At 35.3% G+C, this 21,201-nt stretch overlaps 2 protein-coding genes across 11 annotated transcripts in view; one reads left to right on the top strand and one right to left on the bottom strand.

Moving 5' to 3' along the window:
* Positions 1-945: 945 nt before the first annotated feature.
* Karl (lipocalin/cytosolic fatty acid-binding protein Karl) lies at positions 946-5,993 on the top strand. The gene is made up of 4 exons (XM_011640474.3): positions 946-1,427; positions 4,474-4,702; positions 5,153-5,324; positions 5,719-5,993. Exons 1-4 carry the CDS (start codon positions 1,266-1,268, stop codon positions 5,870-5,872), a joined length of 717 nt encoding a protein of 238 aa, XP_011638776.2. The 5' UTR covers positions 946-1,265; the 3' UTR covers positions 5,873-5,993.
* Positions 5,902-21,201, bottom strand: part of CASK (peripheral plasma membrane protein CASK) — a 173,704-nt gene continuing 158,404 nt past the window's right edge. For 5 of the 10 annotated variants that reach the window (XM_011640462.3, XM_011640465.3, XM_011640464.3 and 2 more), the window contains 8 exons: positions 19,218-19,247; positions 15,937-16,174; positions 13,814-13,870; positions 11,539-11,658; positions 11,170-11,286; positions 10,870-10,977; positions 10,364-10,539; positions 5,902-9,253 (listed from right to left, as the gene is read on the bottom strand). In XM_011640462.3, the coding sequence (XP_011638764.1) occupies positions 9,074-9,253; positions 10,364-10,539; positions 10,870-10,977; positions 11,170-11,286; positions 11,539-11,658; positions 13,814-13,870; positions 15,937-16,174; positions 19,218-19,247 (1,026 nt within the window). In that variant the 3' untranslated portion in view covers positions 5,902-9,073. The remainder of the gene's footprint in view (positions 9,254-10,363; positions 10,540-10,869; positions 10,978-11,169; positions 11,287-11,538; positions 11,659-13,813; positions 13,871-15,936; positions 16,175-19,217; positions 19,248-21,201) is intronic. The other 5 variants (XM_011640466.3, XM_011640467.3, XM_011640468.3 and 2 more) reach the window with 3 other exon arrangements.

The following is a 21,201-nucleotide window of genomic DNA, read 5'->3' as shown; positions in this document are numbered from 1 at the left end:
TATTAGAAGCCAACTCAATTCTTAGTTGCAACAATATCTAAGTTCTAATAAAATAAAAAAATTATTTTAACTATTTCCTATTTCTTTTAAGAACAAATATATTTTTTCTTTTTAAATAAATGGAAACGGTACAAATAGATGCAAAGATATTGATCAAACTGTTATTATTACAAAAAAAGAAGAAAATTTATAAATTCTCATATAGCTTTTATATTTTCTATAAATTCCATATAATTGAATAGTCAAATATAATCAGAATTCGTCATATACGCAAGAAGTAAAATTTTTCGTATCAATATTATATGTTGAACACGTTTGCCTCGTGCAAGTTGCTGCATACTGATATCGATTCGAAGTGTTGTACTATTATCGAATCGCTGTTCAATTGTGCATAGTGAATAATAATCGATATACCCGATGTACGTGGGCAACATCAAAATTTTCTAATAAATAAATAAATCTGTTATTTTATCACTTTTCGAAATATTTTACTTAAGTTTTATGTATTTATCCATTTAATGGAATTATTTCGTAGTAGCAAAATGCATCAGCGCAAATGAGTAAATTGAAATTACATTGGTATTTTATTTATTTTGTTTATTTATTTGGAGGACAAAATTATTGCGAGCACATTGATGATATCAAAAAATATTTTATTTCTATTCCGCATAAAAGACTATCTCCTCTTTGTGCTTGCATTACACTTGCATATATTATATTCTCTTGCGTATGTATTAGTGAGACCACCATGCCGGTTATCATATCGGTATGCATGTAATTCAAGTCTCTTACAAGAGATGATACGATCGTAAACTTCGCAATCGTGAAAGGATCGCGAGAATTCTTCTGTCGTTCGTGCCTCTCGTTGGTCCCGGACTGGAGAACGGGACAATCGGGCGGGAACGAGTGACTCGGGAATACTGGCAAGCGTGTCTCTTTAGCTATATAAACGGCGATCAACGCCTACGAGTCCTGGGCCCCAGTCGGCGCCAGTTATGAGGATTGTACGCGCGGAACAAGTTGCCGATTGAAAACGAAGGAACAAGCAAGAATGCAAAGGGAGGAACGTGATAGCGGCCACCCCCTCTTCGTCCGTGTGGTAATAGTCATGAGCCTCGCGTCCGTTTCTTCGTGTGCTCGGTACGTATGTGGCCTCTAGTCGGCCGAGCGAGACCCAAGAGTTCAGGAGAGACATCGCGCGCGCGATCTCTAGCCAGCTCGTGCGTCTTCTCGCGAACGAATCGGAATCTGAATGCATAGTGAAAATGTGTCCCGGAACGAGACGGCGCTCGGGATTCCGTTGGTCGGCGATGACGCTGCTCGTCATCGGTCTTCTTGTCGGCGACACCGCCGGCGTTTGGAAGAGACGGGAGGATAAGACCAAATGCCCGAAAGTAAAAGGCATACGCAACTTTGACATATCTGAGGTACGGAGCCCATTCCACGAGTAATCCCCGAGTAATTTTCCGTTTTGCGAATTTTTATATAATAATAACCGTTTACGCTTGCGTTTTATGTATTCGTAAGCACAAATTCATTGTCTTATATGCATACAAAGATAGGTCAATAATTTGAACTCTTTCTCGTATTTCCGGAGGATGTGCCCGTATAGAATTACATAGGCTACTTCCACATGCATCAATGTTTTACTTTGATTTATTTTTTTAGATTTTTATACTCTTTTACATAACAAAGAATAGATATTATCTAAAATATATTTAATACATATTAAATATATATGATATAAACACAAAAATATACACAAAATATATGTTAAAATATATATTAAATCTTTTATATTTTGAAATCAAATGTTTGTAGTCTGATAAATGACTAGTTTCTTAAAAAGGTTAAAAAAAAATTGATTTTATATTTATCGAGAGAAATATTGAAGAAAATGATATGTTACAATTATTTCTACAAAAGGTCGAAATAATTCTCTTGTAATAATTACTAGAAATTATCACAAAGTTTAATGGTTTCATCGATGGCTATTAATTTACTTTTGCCGCCTTATTTAATCGTATCATGAAGAATCGACGCGCGTTTGATGTAATTCATCCAATACGCGTGTTACGTCCGGCGGACTTCACGATTCTTTTCTTTCATAGAGAACTATCGGCTGCTAATCGCAAACTTCTGATTGGCGATTTTTTAGTTACACCTCGGTTTCGGGGGTGTCGACCTCGAATGATCTCGGTAACTTCCGCATTTCCCGCGTATCAATATGTGTTTTATTTTATTATTAACTATAGAATTTTGGTCGCCAGCGAAACTTTTATTTACAAAGAATTTATTGGTTCAGGATGATTTGATAACAGAATATATCTTAAAAAAAAATTCTATCTTGAAGTAGACCTTTGAGGAAGTCACGTGTCGGTAATTTAGTAATAAAAGAAAAAATTTTTTTTCTTTTGTTTCGAAGTATTATCTGTTTACTGATGAGTAGCCGTTAGTTTTCGAAAGAGAAAAATCGGGAAATCCATCGGACGTAACACACGATATTGGTGCGAAATAATATGAAGTATACAGATATATTTGTAGGAAATATTTGTCGGAGAAAAATTAAGCGACCGAGCTTTGTACTCGAGATCCTTTGTTTATCTGACACTCAGTCTGCATGATTACAACAGCTTCGCTTTTATAATAATCTCCGAATCCTGTCAACTATTTAAGCTTTACGGCTTTTATATTCCTACAATATTATCCGCTAATGTGACTTCGCAAACAAATAATCGAACATTTCCTGTTGCCGAATGTTGATCGAATATTAATTAAACGGAGCACAATTATTCACACGATTATTCATTAAGAGCAATATGCAATAGTAATAGAAATGATGGTTTACTATGCAATTATTACAATAACCAATTTTACATGAAAATAGTAAATGCTATTTGACATTGGCATTTCCATTGAGAATAAATTTCACATATAATATCGCGTACATTATTAACTTTTGGACAGGTTTTATTTAAATAGATATATATGCAAAATTAATAACTGCATAGAAAAAGATGGGTAAAGATTTTAATGACAGAAAGCGAAATACATCGTAGAGATTTTCAACTCAAAAAGCGAATTAAAAAGCAGCAGAGTGAATTGAAAAATAATTATATAAAACTAAATGAAATACTTATGAAATTTACAAACTTGTTTTTAATTTTCATTTTATACAAAGCTATTATAAATTTTATAATGTATGGAAATATGAATATTCTAATTTAGCGATACTCTTCTTGCGCGACTTTCTTTTCAGAGCGACGTCCGGCGAATTTATTCTTAGATCTTGATATGTATTTAAAGGATGACTATTTCGGACATACACGCGACAATTTTAGTTGGTTTTCTTTTTATCATAAACGATGATATATGTTATAAGCGAAATGAATTGTATGGCAGATGTATTTTAATACTTATCTGTTTTGGAAAATAAATTACAAAATGACAAGAACAAAGTGTAACTTATTTTTTCAAACAGAGATGCCACTTTTTTTTTATTAAGATATGGCCGTTTCTATTCTTGCACTATTATGTTTGAAAATAAACTTGAAATAATAAAATTTTTCATCTGTATTAAAAACATTAAGTTTTTTTAGATCGAATGTGCCATGTGTCGCTTCATAAGAAAGATAAGCTTTGAACCAGAATATAAACATATATCTTATGATAACCAAAATTTCGAAGCATCTTACGCTTCCATTATAAGCAATTTGTTGTGTGCTTTCATATTTTCGCAGATAAGATAAAACATAACATTGTACTTCTTTTGATCTTTTATTTTTTAATGTAAAGAAATAAGAATTCGTTCTATCAATAATGCAAAATCTACTACAAGGCTCAATAGGAGATTATGTTTAAAATGTAAAAGAGAACTGAAAATATATTTATATATTATGACTCTTAGTTTTTCCAAATTCATTTTGAATCCCACTCAACTATTCTGGAAATAGACTCAACAGAGTTTGAATTTGAATTTGAGGCTAATAGAATTCCTCTCCATTTAGCAACACTTGAGAACGTTAACTGTAAAAATAAATCTCTGAAAAAAGATTAGATTTCTCGTAGCAAATTAAAATAAACGCAGCATCAAAATTAAAGTGCTATAGATATAATAAGAATCAAATTTGTAAAAGTACCTTTAAACAATAATTCATTAACAAAAATAAAGGAAGAATGTTGAATAAACTAAACTTCTCTAATTTAAGTAAGAAATACATAGTAAAGAAGTTCAATCTATCATGCTTTCGAACGGAGAAATAAGATGATTGTCATCTGGGAAATTTTTTTTGCTTCTAAACCGCCGTTTACCGTCGAGTACAATCGAGCTTGACCCGTTATAACGTACACATTTATTAGCATACGTTAGCGCAAAGGAAATCAGCGTGGCATGGTAAACTGTTGCGCCTATTTTACGCGTGACTTCACGCCTACATGCACCCATACATAACCGACACCTTGCGCTTCTTGCAGTTTCTCGGATCGTGGTACATAGTACAGTACTATGCAAGTTCGGAGGAAGCACTCGCGTACAGATGCATGAGAGCCGAGCTCTCGGTTTCGCCCGAAAACGCCGAAGTTACTATGAATTTCACTTACAGCTTTACTGACGATCCCATTAACGAGCTGCTCGTCGGTAACATCACATGGAAAATCCCCTCGTCGGACTTACCTGCTCATTGGACGCACGCCGAACTTCCATGTAAACTTCCATACAGTTATTTATTTCATAACAATTTTTTTTCTCCTCTAGTCTTTCTATATAAAAGCAATAAAAAAAGTTTCATGTTTTTCATACATTACTCTTTTAATGATCTATTTTAATCTATTTCCGAATTTTTAATTAACAGTTTTAATTTAATCAATTTATCATGAAGTCAAATCGAGATCAAGCAAACAAACGCAATCAAACGTGAATGATTAATAAACCAGCGAGTTCACAATTTATTAAACTAATTTGTACATTCATATTTATTCGCGTAATTTGCCTCGTTTGATCGAAATCCAATTTTAAATATAAATTTTTATTAAAATTCACTATATGCAAGACTATATTTTCTCGACAAATCATCATTAATCACAATAAATCGATCAGTAAAAATAAATACTGAGTTTTCGTAAAATTATTTCATGATAAATTTCATATTTTCAGACGAAGGAGTGTACAATACGTATGTGTTAGATTCAGATTATAAATCCTGGGCGTTACTAATGCATTGTGCTGAAAAGAGCGAAAGCCCACGATATTTATCTAGCTTCATCATGAGTCGTGAAGCGAGCCTCGGGGCAAACGTCATTTCTTATCTTCGAGAGAAGCTGCCTAGGTATTTGTTTCATTTTGATATTATTTTATAGTTATTTAGTAAAGTTGTTTTTTCAAACCTTTTTTAAAAATTACATGTTTCGAAAAATAATCTTTAAAATAAAGAAATTTCTAAAATCGTATTTCAATACAAAATGCAAAATATAATTAAAATCATTAATCATTTGAGAGTACTTTATTTTCAAGATCTTTTATTAATGGCGCTTTTCAAGAAAGCGTCTATTAGTAAATCAAATTTAATAATTTCTTTAAAATTTAATTAAATAATTTTTATTAAAAAGATACTGGTTTGATAACAAATAAATAAATATTAAAAAACTAAAATTGCGTTGAAACTTATTCGTGTTGTTTTATTAGATCATCAAAAATAATGTTTTATCTTTTTGATACGATAGGTATGACATCGATTTAGAATACATGTTTCCTATGGACCAAAAGCAGTGTAATAAAACGAACAACTCGGAAGACATGCTTATACCGACACTGACATCAGTTAGGAGAAGCCATATCAGGAGACATCCGTTGAAACGAAAACATAGACGCCAATAAAGATTTCGCTCAAATCAAACATCTCTCCGTTACTTTGGGCTAATTTTATTAATTCAATTAACAACGTGTTATAATACTCTTCGTCTCTTCCTCTTATTTATAATTACATAATTGTAATGAACTTGTTATTGTTTTCTTTAGACCCGTCGTCTCTCTCAATATCTTAGCACAATTCATCCAAATTAACTGAGACACACGTGCGGCAGCACGTTCGGTCATCACGATCACCGTCATCATTATCATCGTCGTTATCATCATTATTATTAGCATAACAGTCGTCGTCAGATTATCACTCAACGCACCTAGTACTTAATTATTGGATATGGCAGCTACAACTTATAAGAAATATTACAAAATCACTTGTGACTCATGCTCCTCGCGTTTTCGCAATGTTTTACGCATACGAACGCATATCACACCGACGGGCAATCCTTGTTTTTTTTTTTTTTTTTTTCCTCGCGCGAGTATCCTCGTTATTTGACGAATTCACATATGGCTCTGCGAAAATCGGTTCTGTCCGATGTTAAGAGTCACTGGTCCTCGCAAACATGAGATTGCGTGACGACGTCGTGACTCTCCCCTTCGTTTACATGCGTTTCTGAAATATATAATCGAGCGCTTTTGCGCCACGACCGGCACGTATCGTCCTGCCGTGATAGCGCGTAATAGGAAGAACGCTTCGGGGGAGCGAGACACGAGCCTAAATTCGCCATTTATGTTTCGAGATCATTGCGGCGACCGAGAGAGACTGATCGATGAAGCCGGAGCTCGAACAGATCCGCGATAAACGCGATGTTGTTAACGTTAAACTATCACACCACGCCCGCACTTATACACGCATTCACTCCTTCGTTCTACGGGCATATGCATATGCAAATCACCTATTAGTCTCCTAATAATTCTTTAGTATTAATTAGTTATACATTTAATCTTTTTTTAATCACTTGTAAATTAATTACCTAGTCGTTAAATCTGTGTATTGTAAACCTGCACTCGCGCCGCACATGCGATTGCGTGCGTATGTATGTGCGTATGTGTAACGTGTGTGTTACGTGCATGGTGTGTGTGTGTGTGTGTGTGTGTGTGTGTGTGTGTGTGCGCGCGCGCGCGCGCGCGTGTAAATAATTGATTGATTGTGCGTGTAGGTGTCTTGTATAAACGCGGGTGCACGTGTGTACCTCCCTACTTGAGAGATGTGTTGTCTTCATTATTATTTCATATAGCTGGTAGACTATCTATGTATTTGAAATTTACGTTTTATAAATATCCTATAGTAAATCCGCATTTTTTTTTGTTACTTCGTCATTCGATTATGCGCTTTTGTACGAGGGTGTAAGTAATACGAACTGAGTGACATTATAGTTTTGACGTGTGCCCATATGTATGTATGTATATGTGCACATATGCCTGCATGGATATGGGTACCTGTACGTGTATGTTTGTGTGTGTTTTGTACGAACTTAATAATTGCGTTACAAGCGCCTTCAAATGAGCACTTGTAAAATTCTCGCTACCGGATCGGTATCCGCCGTCCGTGCATTCGTCCGGGGGGGATGTGCGGTTTCGGACGTTTGTGTACAGAGAATACAAGATCATCGGTCGGTGCATCGGCGAATATCTGCGTTTGCAATCGGGGATGTTTGTCTCGTGAGCAATGATAGCGACGAGTGACAATGGGATGGGCGAGTGCACGGTCGAGCGAGCGAGCGAGCGAGCGAGTCGTCTCGCACCGACGGCGGTCTCGATTGTCAAAAGTAGAAAGATGAAAAAAACTCGGTGGGTGATTGGAGTGAAAGATAGAAAGAGACAGAGAGAGAGGCAGAGAAAGAGAAAAAGAAACGAAAGTCGACCGGAGGAAGATACAAAAGACGGCCGAACGAAAGAAGCGCTCGCGTATACGCGTAGATTCGTCGCGGCGGAATAGCCGCGACGAGAGATGAACACTCGTTAGATATTAGCAGAAATACTAGACGAAACCGGCGAAGTTTTCTACTGCTTAAAGTTACAGTTAAATGACGGACGGCCGGCAGCACTCTAGTTTCTTTTTTTTTCTTCTTTTTCTCTTTTAGTTGAACGGTCAGAGAAACAAGATTATTGCGACGGGATTCTCGTCTTTCGCTATACATATATATATATATATATATATATATATATATATATATATATATTCACGGGCACTGCCGTGCCGCACGATCTCTAGATTCCTTTCGTTTAAATAGTTACGATAAAGTACGATAGGAGGCAATTACAGTTTACGAAAAATTGATAGATTCCGCAGATAAGGGATACGAAGATGCAGCCGTTCGGTTGATGTCCGCGCGAAACATGAATGAGCGTAGGTTTCTCATTTGATTTTTCACATTCTACGCGATATTCCTTGATGTTGTTATCGCGTTATCGTATTATTGCACATAAAATTCGCGTCGTAAATTCGACTGCCTTGAGAAACGTCATGTGGAACCGCGAGAGAGATTAGTGTGTGGATTCGCCGAAACCGTGCCAGGAATGTGTCGAGAAATACGATAGTCTACGGTGGAATAGAAGAGAAAGACATGTATTCGTCTAACAGTCTCGTTCAAGAGAAGTCCCAGTTGATCGGGTTGTTGCTCATTGTCTTATCTTTTAATCTTTGAAATTTCGAAGAAGGAAGACGGAACAGAGGGAGAAGAAGATGCAGGAGAGAATTGGTGGTCCGCGAAAAAGCGTCCTAGAACGATTCTAGACGCATCATGACGACGTCATTGCCGTCACTGATCTTCGTCGTGCTCGATGATGACGCGTTCCATTTCCGGATGGTTCGGCGTCCTCGCGACGGCGAACGCGACGGTGATACTCAGGACGACTCCGACACGCCGCTGGTTTCCCCTCGTGTCCCGCGACATGGTCATAATAATTACGCAGCGATGGAAAGAATTTCATGAACACACGGCCATCGTATAGTCACGCACTCCGATCGTTTTCACTGTCGAATCGACATTTGCCGGCGGGTATGTTTGCCGATACGTTTGGGTGGTCTTAGGTGCATGACATAACTGCCTGTGGCGTCTTCCTGTCGGACACCAGTGGCTGTCGGTGTGTCAGATCTTCGTGACGAGAAGGTCGATCGCGGTATGATCGTTACGGCGCCAGCGATCACTGCTTCATCCTCGATGAACCATTGCAATCCGCAGTGACGATGTGGCGAATCGGTGAAGACCGCTGTCAGTAGACCCAAGAAACGGGCACCCATTGTGGTGTTGTGTGGACGCGCTCGATCGCGGCTTCCAGTTGGGCGATCGTCTCGTCGAGATCGTTGTTCACGATGGTTAAGTCGAAGAAATGTCCGTACGCCTGCTTTAGCATATCCGATTCCTTCGCCAACCGCTCCAAACTACCATCGAACTGAAAATACAAGTAACATTATTATAGATATTATATATATCCAATTAAAAGATTTAAAGTAGAATTTTGCGGTATATTTTTTCATGAAAATGTTATCTATCTCTTTACATTTCTTTTTCGAGATGAGCACCTCGTATACAGAACGAACACGAATCAAATGATTCTATATCTTCTTTTATGAAAATGAATATGATTATGCATTTAATTCTACAAAAGCATGATATTCTTCGCGTGCTTTCCCTTATGTACTTATACGTTATTCCCATCATCAGAATCTGATATTCTTTGATGATTTCCTCTCAAAGTGTATTAACGAACCGTTATCGGTCGATTAGTCATTCAGAACAAGTAAACCAATAATTGTTTGCCTCATTAATCAGCTAAATCCATGATTCATTTGAAGATCGCTGAATGGTTTGCTTAATTGCTCAATTGGCGTGCAAGCATTCCTGGTTTGCGTTATAGCTACAAATCAAGAATCGAGATACGTTTAACGTAGATTAGAGAATATTTGCAGACATCGTTTTCTGTACGTATTCTTCGATAAGCTCTTTGGCTCGTAATTTATCGCTGTGTTACGACTATTACGAAATACGATTAAACATTAATCATTTTACATAGCAAACGTTTTACAAAGCCAAGTACGTTGATGGCTTACTTAGAAAACGTGTACTGTGGAAAGGTAAATATATAGCATACGCTATATATTGTTCTTGATTAATTATACATTGTTTAATGTAAAAGTAAATAACTTTTGCAATTAAAAAGAGGGTATGATTATTTTTTTTTAATATTAAATTTTTTTTTAATATTAGATGTAATGTGCTTAATAATTGTGAGAGTTTTATATACTATAGAATTTTTAAACAAAAATAGTAAAATAATTAAAGTATTTTTAATTTTATTAATTATATATACAATTATTTTTATAATTATTGTAAAGTTATCATTCAGAAAAAGTTAAATTTGCCAGCGTATATCAAAATTTCATATTGAAATATATTTGCTAAATCATTTTGCAACCTGTTCTCTCATAATTTTGGAGAAATATTCAAAATATACAATATATAAGTTTAGCTTTCAATTTTGTAGAATTATTCTCATACTTACGTCTGTAACATTTGCAAACGCTGGTGCAGCAATGAAAACGACGTAAGGTGCAAATTCAGCAGTCCGTAAAACTTTCAATGCCTGCGGTTCAACATCCAATATGGCCATTCTACCTTCTTCGTGAATTTTGCGAATAGTTTCGAGCTTAGTTCCGTACATAGCATCTTCGTGTGTTCCTGTTCGTAAAAATAATAAATAAAGTAATAAATATTTCAGAGTTAAGAATTTTATATCTTACATATTTAATGTAACACACACACATACACACACACACACACACACACACACACACACACACACACACACACACACACACACACACACACACACACACACACACACACACACACACACACACACACACACACTTAATGTAACATATATATATATTAATTCTAACAATCTAAGATATGATTTATTATTATTTATTTCTCGATGTTAATAATTAATAATCAATGTTCTTAATAAATTTCCATGTATAAGAAAATTTAATGGATATAATTTACCGTATTCAAGGTATTCATTAGCGGCTATATCTGCCATCATTTCATCGTGCGATACGAAATAATAATTACGACCATTTTCTTCGTCACTTCGTGGAGGCCTCGTTGTATCTATGAAAAAATATATTTGATATAAATGATAAATTTGATAAATTTGATTTGATTTTGATTGATAAATTTTTCTGATATAAATATTTTATACGATTAATATGTATATATCGATATTTCATTTCATACATTTTTCTTTATAAACAATAATATTTGATTAATTTAAAAACTAAACATCAAATATAAAATACTTACGCGGAATAGGATAGGCGTATTTATCAGGATGCTTGGAAATAATTGTATTTTTTATGTGTCGTCGACCGACGCCATGTGCTCCCAATAATACTAAAGTTTTCCGTTGGAAGGCAGGATCTGCGAAAAATAACATAATTATGAAAATTTATATTTATTTTATAATAATAATAATAATTATAAATATTATAATGTTCAGAAAATTGAATTATTTTAATTAAATTTCACTGAATTAATATAAATTTCATCAAAATGTGTTTTAATAAAAGAGTTATTAATAAAAATAAAAAAGTAGGTATTCTATATTTATATTATTATAAATTAACATTAACTCTATTAATTTGTGGATTAATAATTTAAATAATAACTTACAAGGAAGCTTCACGACCTCTTCGTAGGTCACCAGGTCCAGCTGGTCAAAAACAGCGTTGTGCTTTGCAAGATATTTATCCTTGTATTGCTTCTTTTTCCGGCCGAATATTGAGCAATTTACTGAAAAGCAGAAAAGATCGTTAATATATATAAAACGCTAGCGAAACCGGAGATGAAGCTATCTCTCCTCAAAAATGTCTGCCCCTTATAAACTTGCAAATTACTGTGCAAGTGTCATGTTACGGAATCCATTATCCGTGCTAACTAACAAGTTCCGTGCCTTTATAGTGTCGATGAACGACCGCTAAACCAATCTTAAAGACGATCACAATATCATGGCCATCGTAATGGAACCAACTCGCAAAATTCAATTACAAACGCCAATGTGTATATGTATTAGAAATTAAGTCAATAAAACGATAGTTATTTCTTACAACAGCTTGTAAATATATATCAATAAAGTTGCCTGATGAATATCGCCAGAAGCCGAATAAGAGTCACGATGGATATCATTTTTCATAATTGCATAAAAAGGGTCGTTCATGTCGCTAGAATATTTTATATTATTTCTCCTAAACATGTATCGCCTAGTATGGTGTGTTATCCTATTGGAAATATAGTACACATCAATGTGTGCAGTTAGCAATCCTTCGGAGCATCTCGAAAATTAATTATTAAGTGATGACGAGCTCTGCGAATATCGGTTCCTGGATCAAGCAAAATCTTGCCTATTGATTATAAAAAGAGTTCATTCAGTCAGCCAGTTCGAAAGAAGCCATGCCCAAAGGCACTTAGGAATCCTATTGAGAGGGGTGTTCCAGCAGGTCACAAGATGACAATGTATAGAATTCGTGATGCGTGAAACTTAAATAGGTGTCATAATCAGAATGTGATATATTGTCTTGCGAATGTTATCTTCGCGATTATAGAGATCTACTGAATATGTAATACTAATCTAGGGAGAGTTATATGTAACTACAATGTATATCGAAGCTGCGGATGATAGCACGCGTGATTGTGCAAATCACGATATCTTGCCAAAATCTAGACAGTTGAAGAAAGATAGACGCTAAAAATATGTCTCTCTCTCTCTTTATATATATATATATATATATGTATATATATAGTCACTATTACAAAATCGAAAATATTTTAAGTAGAAAGTCTCAAGTGAGATATTTGGCAAGATATTTCCAGAGCATCATTGTTTGCTAACATTTAGAGCAATCAATTAATTATCTATTATAAGCTTCAGTTATAATCGTGCTGTCGCGTTTGCAAGTGAAATCGTGCGAAATAAGCATAAATGCGTGGAATGTTTTGCAGCGAATTAAAGCATGCATTAAAGCACGCCGCATGTAAAAGCATCTATTAATTTATAATACAGAATACCATAATACCTATATTAATAAATTATAATTGGTATGATGCTCTCTCACAATATATGGATGTTATAAAACCTTTCATTTACACAAGTCTGCAAAATGAGAATTTTTAAAAGCTTTTTCGTTCTTGACTGTGTATCATTCGTGTATAATTGAAAAATTTATATAATAGCATTGAATTTCGCGTAACACATTTTTGTTGGATCATTTAATAATTTTCTGAAAATATCTATACATATGGAATAAAAATCAATAAAATTTTTTAAATCTGCAAAGCTTTTTAAAAAGCAATTATTAGATTATAAAAATGTAAAAACTACAAAATTGTTGTAGCTAATTTGCATTACTTTTTATTGTGATTGCAATTGTGATTTGTAGAAAATGAGTTCGCATAGCGAGTGTTGTATTGTACGAATATTTGTTATCTAATAAGTATGATGTATTTTTTACATAGCTACGTAAAATATACAATTTGTTATCGAAATAATTTATTAATAGCATCGAATAGCATGATTTATCGTTAATTACAATTTAAAACTCAAATATCTCATAAATGTATAATTCCTTGTAAATGTTTCATTAATATTAATATGTATATATGTCATCGAAATACTTTGCGCACAATGTAAAGATATTAAATATCGTTCGCACATTTATATATATTATCAATAATGCGAGAATAATAAATTTCAAGTATGAGCTATTTACACTTGAAAGCAACCGCCTCGCGTATCCTTATAATGTAAACCGCCGAAAGATATTCATCCCGCTTTCGATCTCCTTTCTGTACTGATGCATGTGTTAGAAGCATGGGTCCAGTCTGTATTTCATGCGTCTAAAAGAACGTCCTACGTGACTCTACACGTGTCTACCTGAAGGCAGAGACGTACCTGTCGAGCCGTCGCAGCCTTCGGTGTGAGAAGAACATCCACCTTCTCCTTCAGCATCTAGCCCCGCATAACACAGATATAAACAACAGATATATCACTGCAGCTAATTATTCGTGTATGCGCTAGCTCTCCACTTGCCTACTATCCCTAATCCGTCCCTCATGCCACCCACTTGCGCCAGCAGGCGCAGATGCAGAGATATATGAGGACCGAAACTTTCTTGCTGTATGCATCTTAAAGCGTTTAGTTTCTGATTTGCATACGACTTCGCAGCCGCAATCTGTAATTAAGCTTCTAATCCAGTCTTTAATGTTACACGTCGAAATCACGAAGTTAGTCCTCCAATCTATTTGCAGTATTTTACTTGTTGTTTCACATTGCAATCTCTTTTTTCTTTTTTTTTTTAATTAATTAGTTTGGCTGTTAAACGTGTGTCGTAAAAATAGAATAGAATAAAGAGCATAAATTCCTGTGAATGACAAACTCTCTTGCGTATATCTCGATTTCTCCTATCATTTCGTTGCTTTTGCCAGTTTTCTATAGCGACATCTTTTCTTTAAAAATAAAAGATTTATGACTAACACAAACGGGCTATGGCATCTTAAAATTTCATGGATCAGTAACTATCCAAAGTAACGATTACGTTTGTTCTTTATTTCTAGCGTCTGGAAATGATAGATGCTTTTAGCCAAACGGAATGGCTTCAGAAACTGTTCGTTCAGGAACTGAGAGATTCGAAATCGATACGAGTTTATCGAGTGTAGAGTTTGAATTATAAAATCGTGCATGGAGTAACAAATTGTACAGTTCATAAAAATTATAAATTTAAACTACGATATTAGAAATAAAACTTCTAAATTAATTAATTACAACGTAATGAGATACACATACATCTAATATTTATAAATGTATTTTTCTGATTATATTAATTTATTTAAATGAAAACTATATTTCATTGTATACACATAAATAGTTACATTCATTTACTAAATGAATAAAATATGAATTTTATAAATTTAAATGTTAAATTTAAATGTTACTTGTTAGTCTACATATAAGAGAAATTAATATTTATATAAATACGAAATAAAATATCATTAAAATATCATTATTACTTATGTGTAATTTCTTTCAAAACTAGTAATATCAAATTTTCTTCAAAAGGTTTTCTACGGTAAAAACAAAAATATCAGGTATAAAGTAATATCACAGATGCCAAACATCATTTTGTTTCTCTTCGAAATGCCTCCAGGAACCAGTGTCATAAAATGATAATTACCTAGCTAATCCGTCGTGAATAAATAATTACTATCGATATGCATCTCATTTTATAATATATAATTGATTGATAACAACGATATCACATGCTCCATCGAAAATCTGATACACATCAAACAACACACAGACGACATCGTGTTTCATCAGCACATTCGTTTTTTTTTTTTTGGCAGCGATGACTTGGTGAAAATCAGTGGGAACTGAGTGGAATCATTAGATGTGATTAAATGATAATGGATTGATTGAACGACGGTGAGAGAATATCACGTGATTTTCTCAATCGGCGGAATTCTGATTCTCCATTCTGTATTGAAAAGAGATTCTGCGATCTGCTGGAACCAGTGATTACCGCGTTCATTCTACTCGAGTTTTTAACTAAAATTATTCTTGTCCTAAACGTTCATCAGCGCCAGAGAAAGAAAATTATTCTTTTGATCAATGTTTAAATAGGAGACTCACCATTGAATTTCTACTGAAAATACTTTTTACAATGCAGTTGTCAGAAAATTTTAAACTTTTATGCTCAATTAGTCGATGAAATAAAAAAAATATATTTTGTATTCTAGAACAATACTTTTACTATTACACTGTATATACTTTCCTTCTCTTTTCAAAAAATTTTATCCATTTTCAACTAACAAATCTAGGATAACAATCTAGCAGATAAAATAGATGAAAAAATAATCAATATCCTCATTAAGTGTAGATAGAAATAAATTTCGACATAAAGGCATAACTATCGTCCTTCGTTTTTTACGTATCTGATATCTTGGAAATAACATTTGCGTTTTACTGACAAATAATTTTACGTAAAAAAGGCAAACACGGATAGTTAGTTAGGTTACCTTGTTCTTGCTTGTTCTTCTCCATAGACATGCAAGCGATGCGCCATTCCTGAAGTTCGGGCGAGGGGATAAGACCCGCGGAACCAGCCGCGTTATCCTTCCGTGCTTGCCACCAATGGTGATCATCCTTGCTAATGATCTGCAGAATGTCACCGGTTTTAAAGGCAATCCCAGCCTGCGCGCAGGGTATGAGCTCATCCTCCAGTGGATCGTAATCAAATTGCGCTCGAACGAAAATCTGTTGATATAGCGGAAATAATATTAAAATTTCTTAGAAGTGACTTGAGCGTCGATTATTATGCTATCAATCACCGTTAGGATCGACGTCAAGGATTTCACTTCGTGACGACATAAGAGGAGTTATATACAAGAAAATACTAAAGAGTGAAAAGTTACAGCATGTGAGGTAATCGATAAGATATAATGTGCAGTCTTATATATAGTGAAATCGTTCACATCTAATTGGATTAAGTAAGAGGAAAACTTTAATTAACAGCAAATAGGTCCTCGATCATGAAACGTGACTAAGATATCGTTCTACGGCTATATCGATCGCTGATGAACCTACACAGCGCTGCGCTAGGACATAGCGAACGAATCTAGGTATTGCGAGGAAAGCGAAAGAGATGCGACGTGGTAAAGCACTGGCAGTAGCTCTTGCAAAGAGTATAACAGTACAATGTAGAGTATCAATGACAAAGTATCAATGATAAACGGAGCGCTCGCAACTCGATCCGAATTTGTAGGGTTCACGTTTCACATGGCGCACAATAATAGATTATTGTAAAGTACAAATTCGCATGTCGCCGCGAGATAACCAGCGATCGACTCGTAGCTCGATCTCGCCACATCGCTTAAAAGTTAAGGAGTGAGGGGGTTCACGAAACGTGTGAAACGAATTTCCAGACGAAATATAAACTCGCCGGCCTCTGAACGTCGCTGTATGACGTTTTACAGTGTCGGTTACGCAGTTAAGTCATCGACTTTTTTTTTTTAGTTAGAGCCGCACGGCTTTTACAGTCAATCGGTACATTCATCGGCTAACGGGGGGTGGGGGGGCGGGGGTGCGCGGGAAACTTCGTCAATTGGAGGATAACACGGGGGGGGAACGGGGGGTTGTGTGCGAGCTTTTTGTCGTAATGCCATCAGCGACACGACTCGATCATCTAGCGATGCGCAATACGTAGTACGTGTAAAGGCATACATAGATATACGTATTGAGTGATTCCGTTTTACAAGAAGCTCAAGCACTAGTTGCTGCACATCGCGTAAGAACAGACGCACACACGTATACGCACGCACACACCGCATACCGAAGATATATGCACGATGCAGATATATGCGCGCGGCCACTACATGAAAGTGTGTGAGTAAAAAATCGGCGTATGAGAAGGTATTATAATAATAATGTGGTAAATATAATGATATACGGTAACATGACTGCACACAGCGACGAGACTGGCTTCCGGTTAGCGCACGTATGATGTATCATTCACGAAACAGAACGGTGGGGATTTTTGATGATGATCCAGAGGGCGGAGGGGGAGTCGTGAAAGGGAGTAAAGGAGATAGATGGCTGTCCATTGCAGAATCAATTCTGTACGAATATTATTCGCTCGGTATTCGTAATTATATCGGTTTTAATTACAATTAGGAATTTTCTGGCTATACCAAAGTCAGAATATCGACAATTCTGAACTAATTAACGCGTGTGCACTAATTAGGGCTGATGCGTCACACGGGCGAAAATTTGCGACCAGAGCACCGGCTGAATATATTCTGCGGTTTTGTTCACCGGCCAATTTGTAATATTATTTTATTACAATCCTTTTGCACTTAATAATTTGACATTAATATATGCACAATGTATCTTACAATTTACTAATAGACTGATTAATATTCGTACAGGTTTAACGTATGTGTAATCATTTTCATTTACCGATAAATTATTATGATTATTTGAGGTTGCCATCACTTTTGTTAATAATGGATCCCGAAATACAGTTAAAATCCTATCGTCGATCGTAACCGATAATGTAAAAAAAAAAAAAAAGATGAAAATGTGATAGACATGAAAAGAATTAAAAGTTTCATGCGTATTGATTAAAAATTAAATGTTTTAGAAATCAAACAAATCATACAAGAAAATGGCACAAAACAAAAGTCAGCAACTTACGTTTATTCCTAAGTTTTGGGCCGTATGGCCTTCGCAAAATCTTAAGCTCTACAATTTCGAAATATCCCGAATGTAAATCAAATCAAATGTACAAGAACCGATACTTTCGCGAGTATGATCGTAATATTATTTTGCCAATGTATGGCTCATTTAATTATTAAGACATTGACGTTTATACATTTCCGGAAATAGTGTGTCTCTGTTGACATCATGTCGACAAGTGTTCTTTTTGAAAATTGAAACTTGTTCGAGCAAAAGCCACACGTTTTCAAACAGGACGACCACGTTTCGATGAATTACGTCAAGTGCTTTGAAAAGCGAAGGAACTTCCTTTGGCAAGAAATACACGGGCGCTCAGACAAAAGTATATGGAAATGATTATTAATTTAAATTTATCGATTGATTATAAAGAAATATTCCTCAAAGTATTATATTTATTTTTATTCATTATATATACCGTTTATTTATATTCATAAAGTTTAATTCAACCAACTTTATTTCATATTCTAATTTTTCTATTGATTGACATTATTGATACCTGAAAAATAAAAATTATTAAAATATTAAAATATTTTTTATCAAGTTTGTTTTATATGTACAATAGAATCGAAAGAATAGCGATAATTCTTGTACATAGTACAGTGACTATGTTTTACAGGCTTCTTATTTCTAAAGCATTCCTCTGAGCGTCCATGCAAACAGGAATCTTTTTTTATATGAAGGCATATATAAGCGAAAATATCGATATAGTATTTGCACTTGAGAATTCCTGTCGCGAGGTAAAAGCGTTGCGAAAGGAAGAAAAAAAAATGCACGGAATTAAGAAAAGAAAAAAAAAAAGAAATAGAATGAACACGAAAATCCGAGAAATATCCTACTTGTCAGCGATGGCGTGTATAGATAATATAAGAACAGAGACAAAGTACGAGGCATGTATATATATATAGTGTGTGTGTGTGTGTGTGTGTGTGTGTGTGTGTGTGTGTGTGTGTGTGTGTGTGTGTGTGTGTGGTATGAATATAATAAATATAATATATAAGTATATGTACGCATAGCCTTCTAACTACAGCAGTCCAATCACACCAGATCAAGTGGCGGTACTTACTAACACTGGCAGAGGCTTAATCCTGAACAACTAGAGTGTTGAGGAAACAGAAAAAAAGGAAGATCAATTAATTAATTTGTTTTCAAAGTCGCACCAAAGCGTAATACGGATTAATCGAGGCCCTCCCCCCCGCGTACGTCGCGCGAGGGGAGAAGAAACGTGATAAGAATGACACAATCAATGATAAAGAGCACCTACGGTTGAGTCGCACGCGTCAACGCTTCCGAGATGCACGGTGCGCATTGCTGTGTTGCAACATGCAGGCTTTACTAGATCCTTGTATTATCGAACAGATGCCCTTCGTACTCTCGACGCTTACGAACGTTGGGCTCCCACGCGTCATCTACGCGTGCGATATCCAAATTGGTGGTGTGAAACCGCAATATGTGGGAAAATAAATCTCGCGAATTATCAGCTTTCCTTAACGAGCGCGAAAATCATTTTCCGCAGCATCGAAATGTCGGCTCACCGAGATATATCAGCTTGTAATCAAAATTGCAACGATTGCAACGATTTCTGTATAAATGATGCGCATTGGCACTTTTTAATTCATCAAAATGTAACATTAAGAATTAGCGAGAGCAGAACAATTTTGTTATTTTACTGAAATAGGAAAATATGTAAAATATCGAATATATTATTTTATAACATCATTCTGTGTCATCATCGTGTATTTTAATGTGCGAATATTGCTGTGATGTGTGAAAAATAAAGCTGTGTGCACGCAACCTCATTAAGCAAATGATAGTAATCGTTAATTATCATCCGCTTATTTAGATTTTGTATAAAGTGATATTACACGCATAGATTAACGTTATTCACCGGTGTGTGCCCAACATCTGCTGCGAGTCGAATGTACGAAGTAATTTCGAGCTCGTAGTTCTGCGGCACGTGTGATGAGCGTGGCGCAGAAATGCGAGTTTCTAGCGAGAACTCTCGATGCTTTCTGTCGGGAGTCGGGAGGAATCAAAGCAGACTGGTATAATTAGTAACATTCTAATGCCCCGTGGTATATACCTCGAGTTTTACGTGATAGAGAAGTTCCCTCGCGCGTTTTGTTGAAAATAAAAGCACTCTCAAGCGGGAGCAAGCTGATAGAAGTTTTCGTGGTTTAATCTCCGATCGTGCGTAAAGTCTACGATTAGATAACCGCTTTCGATAAAAACAAAAATATGCATACTTGTGCGAAAAGCTCTGGCTCGGATCTCTTTAAATTTCATAACAAAACGATCTCGGAACTCGTTCTGATTTTTCACATTAACGAAAGACACGCTTTACAGAGTCTCAGACGTTAAGCGAGTGTTCGTTGCGTTCGCAATGACTTCATTGTCACGCTGCGGCTTTCTTTCTTTATAATCGCTCTTATATCAAACAAATAGTGCGATGACAAATAATTAATGATTTATAATACAAGTGAAGAAATGTGAATGTGAATAACATCGGTTTGAAGTTAGTGGCAAGTAGAATTGTATAAAAAAAAGTAACACCAATGTAAACACATAAATATAATAAGGAAACTCTGCGAATTGGGTTCATAATATATTTACTGATTAATTAAATCAACAATTAAATCTTATCTTTTATTTCGTCGACTGAATATTGAAATCTACACTGCGCCCGGAGATAGTCAGTAAATCGCTAATTCTAACCACCGGCAAATAACGTTAGTTAAATATGACGACGGCAGTAAATTGCATTCGTTCGTAAATTGTATAAAATAGTGGCGGCAAAATAGCGGAGGGAAATTGAATCGTCAAGTTAATTATCCGTATATATTAAAATCTACTACGTCACGAGCCAAATATATTTTTGACAAATCGATAATGCCCCATTTCCTTCGTCTCCGATAGGGAGATCCATATGTCGCAACACACGGAAATTTCCTATTCTATCTGATTACAAATTCCTATCTCGCCGCGATTCAGACGAGAGGAATAATGACGCGAGAGTCCCTTTTATGAAACCGATTCCGCAGAGCTCGGCA

This window comes from Pogonomyrmex barbatus, unplaced genomic scaffold, assembly GCF_055798465.1.
Source record: "Pogonomyrmex barbatus isolate J1 unplaced genomic scaffold, ASM5579846v1 scaffold12, whole genome shotgun sequence".
In the NCBI taxonomy this organism is placed as follows: Eukaryota; Metazoa; Arthropoda; class Insecta; order Hymenoptera; family Formicidae; genus Pogonomyrmex; species Pogonomyrmex barbatus.
Note: the sequence above shows the minus strand (reverse complement) of the source record. Positions and strands in the feature narration are given on the sequence as shown.

Excerpts from the sequence above, each read along its gene's own strand:
- Karl (XM_011640474.3), top strand. The coding sequence starts at position 1,266 with ATGTGTCCCGGAACGAGACGGCGCTCGGGATTCCGTTGGTCGGCGATG. Across the intron at positions 1,428-4,473 it reads GCAACTTTGACATATCTGAG|TTTCTCGGATCGTGGTACAT; the intron begins GTACGGAGCCCA and ends CGCTTCTTGCAG. Across the intron at positions 4,703-5,152 it reads GACGCACGCCGAACTTCCAT|ACGAAGGAGTGTACAATACG; the intron begins GTAAACTTCCAT and ends TCATATTTTCAG.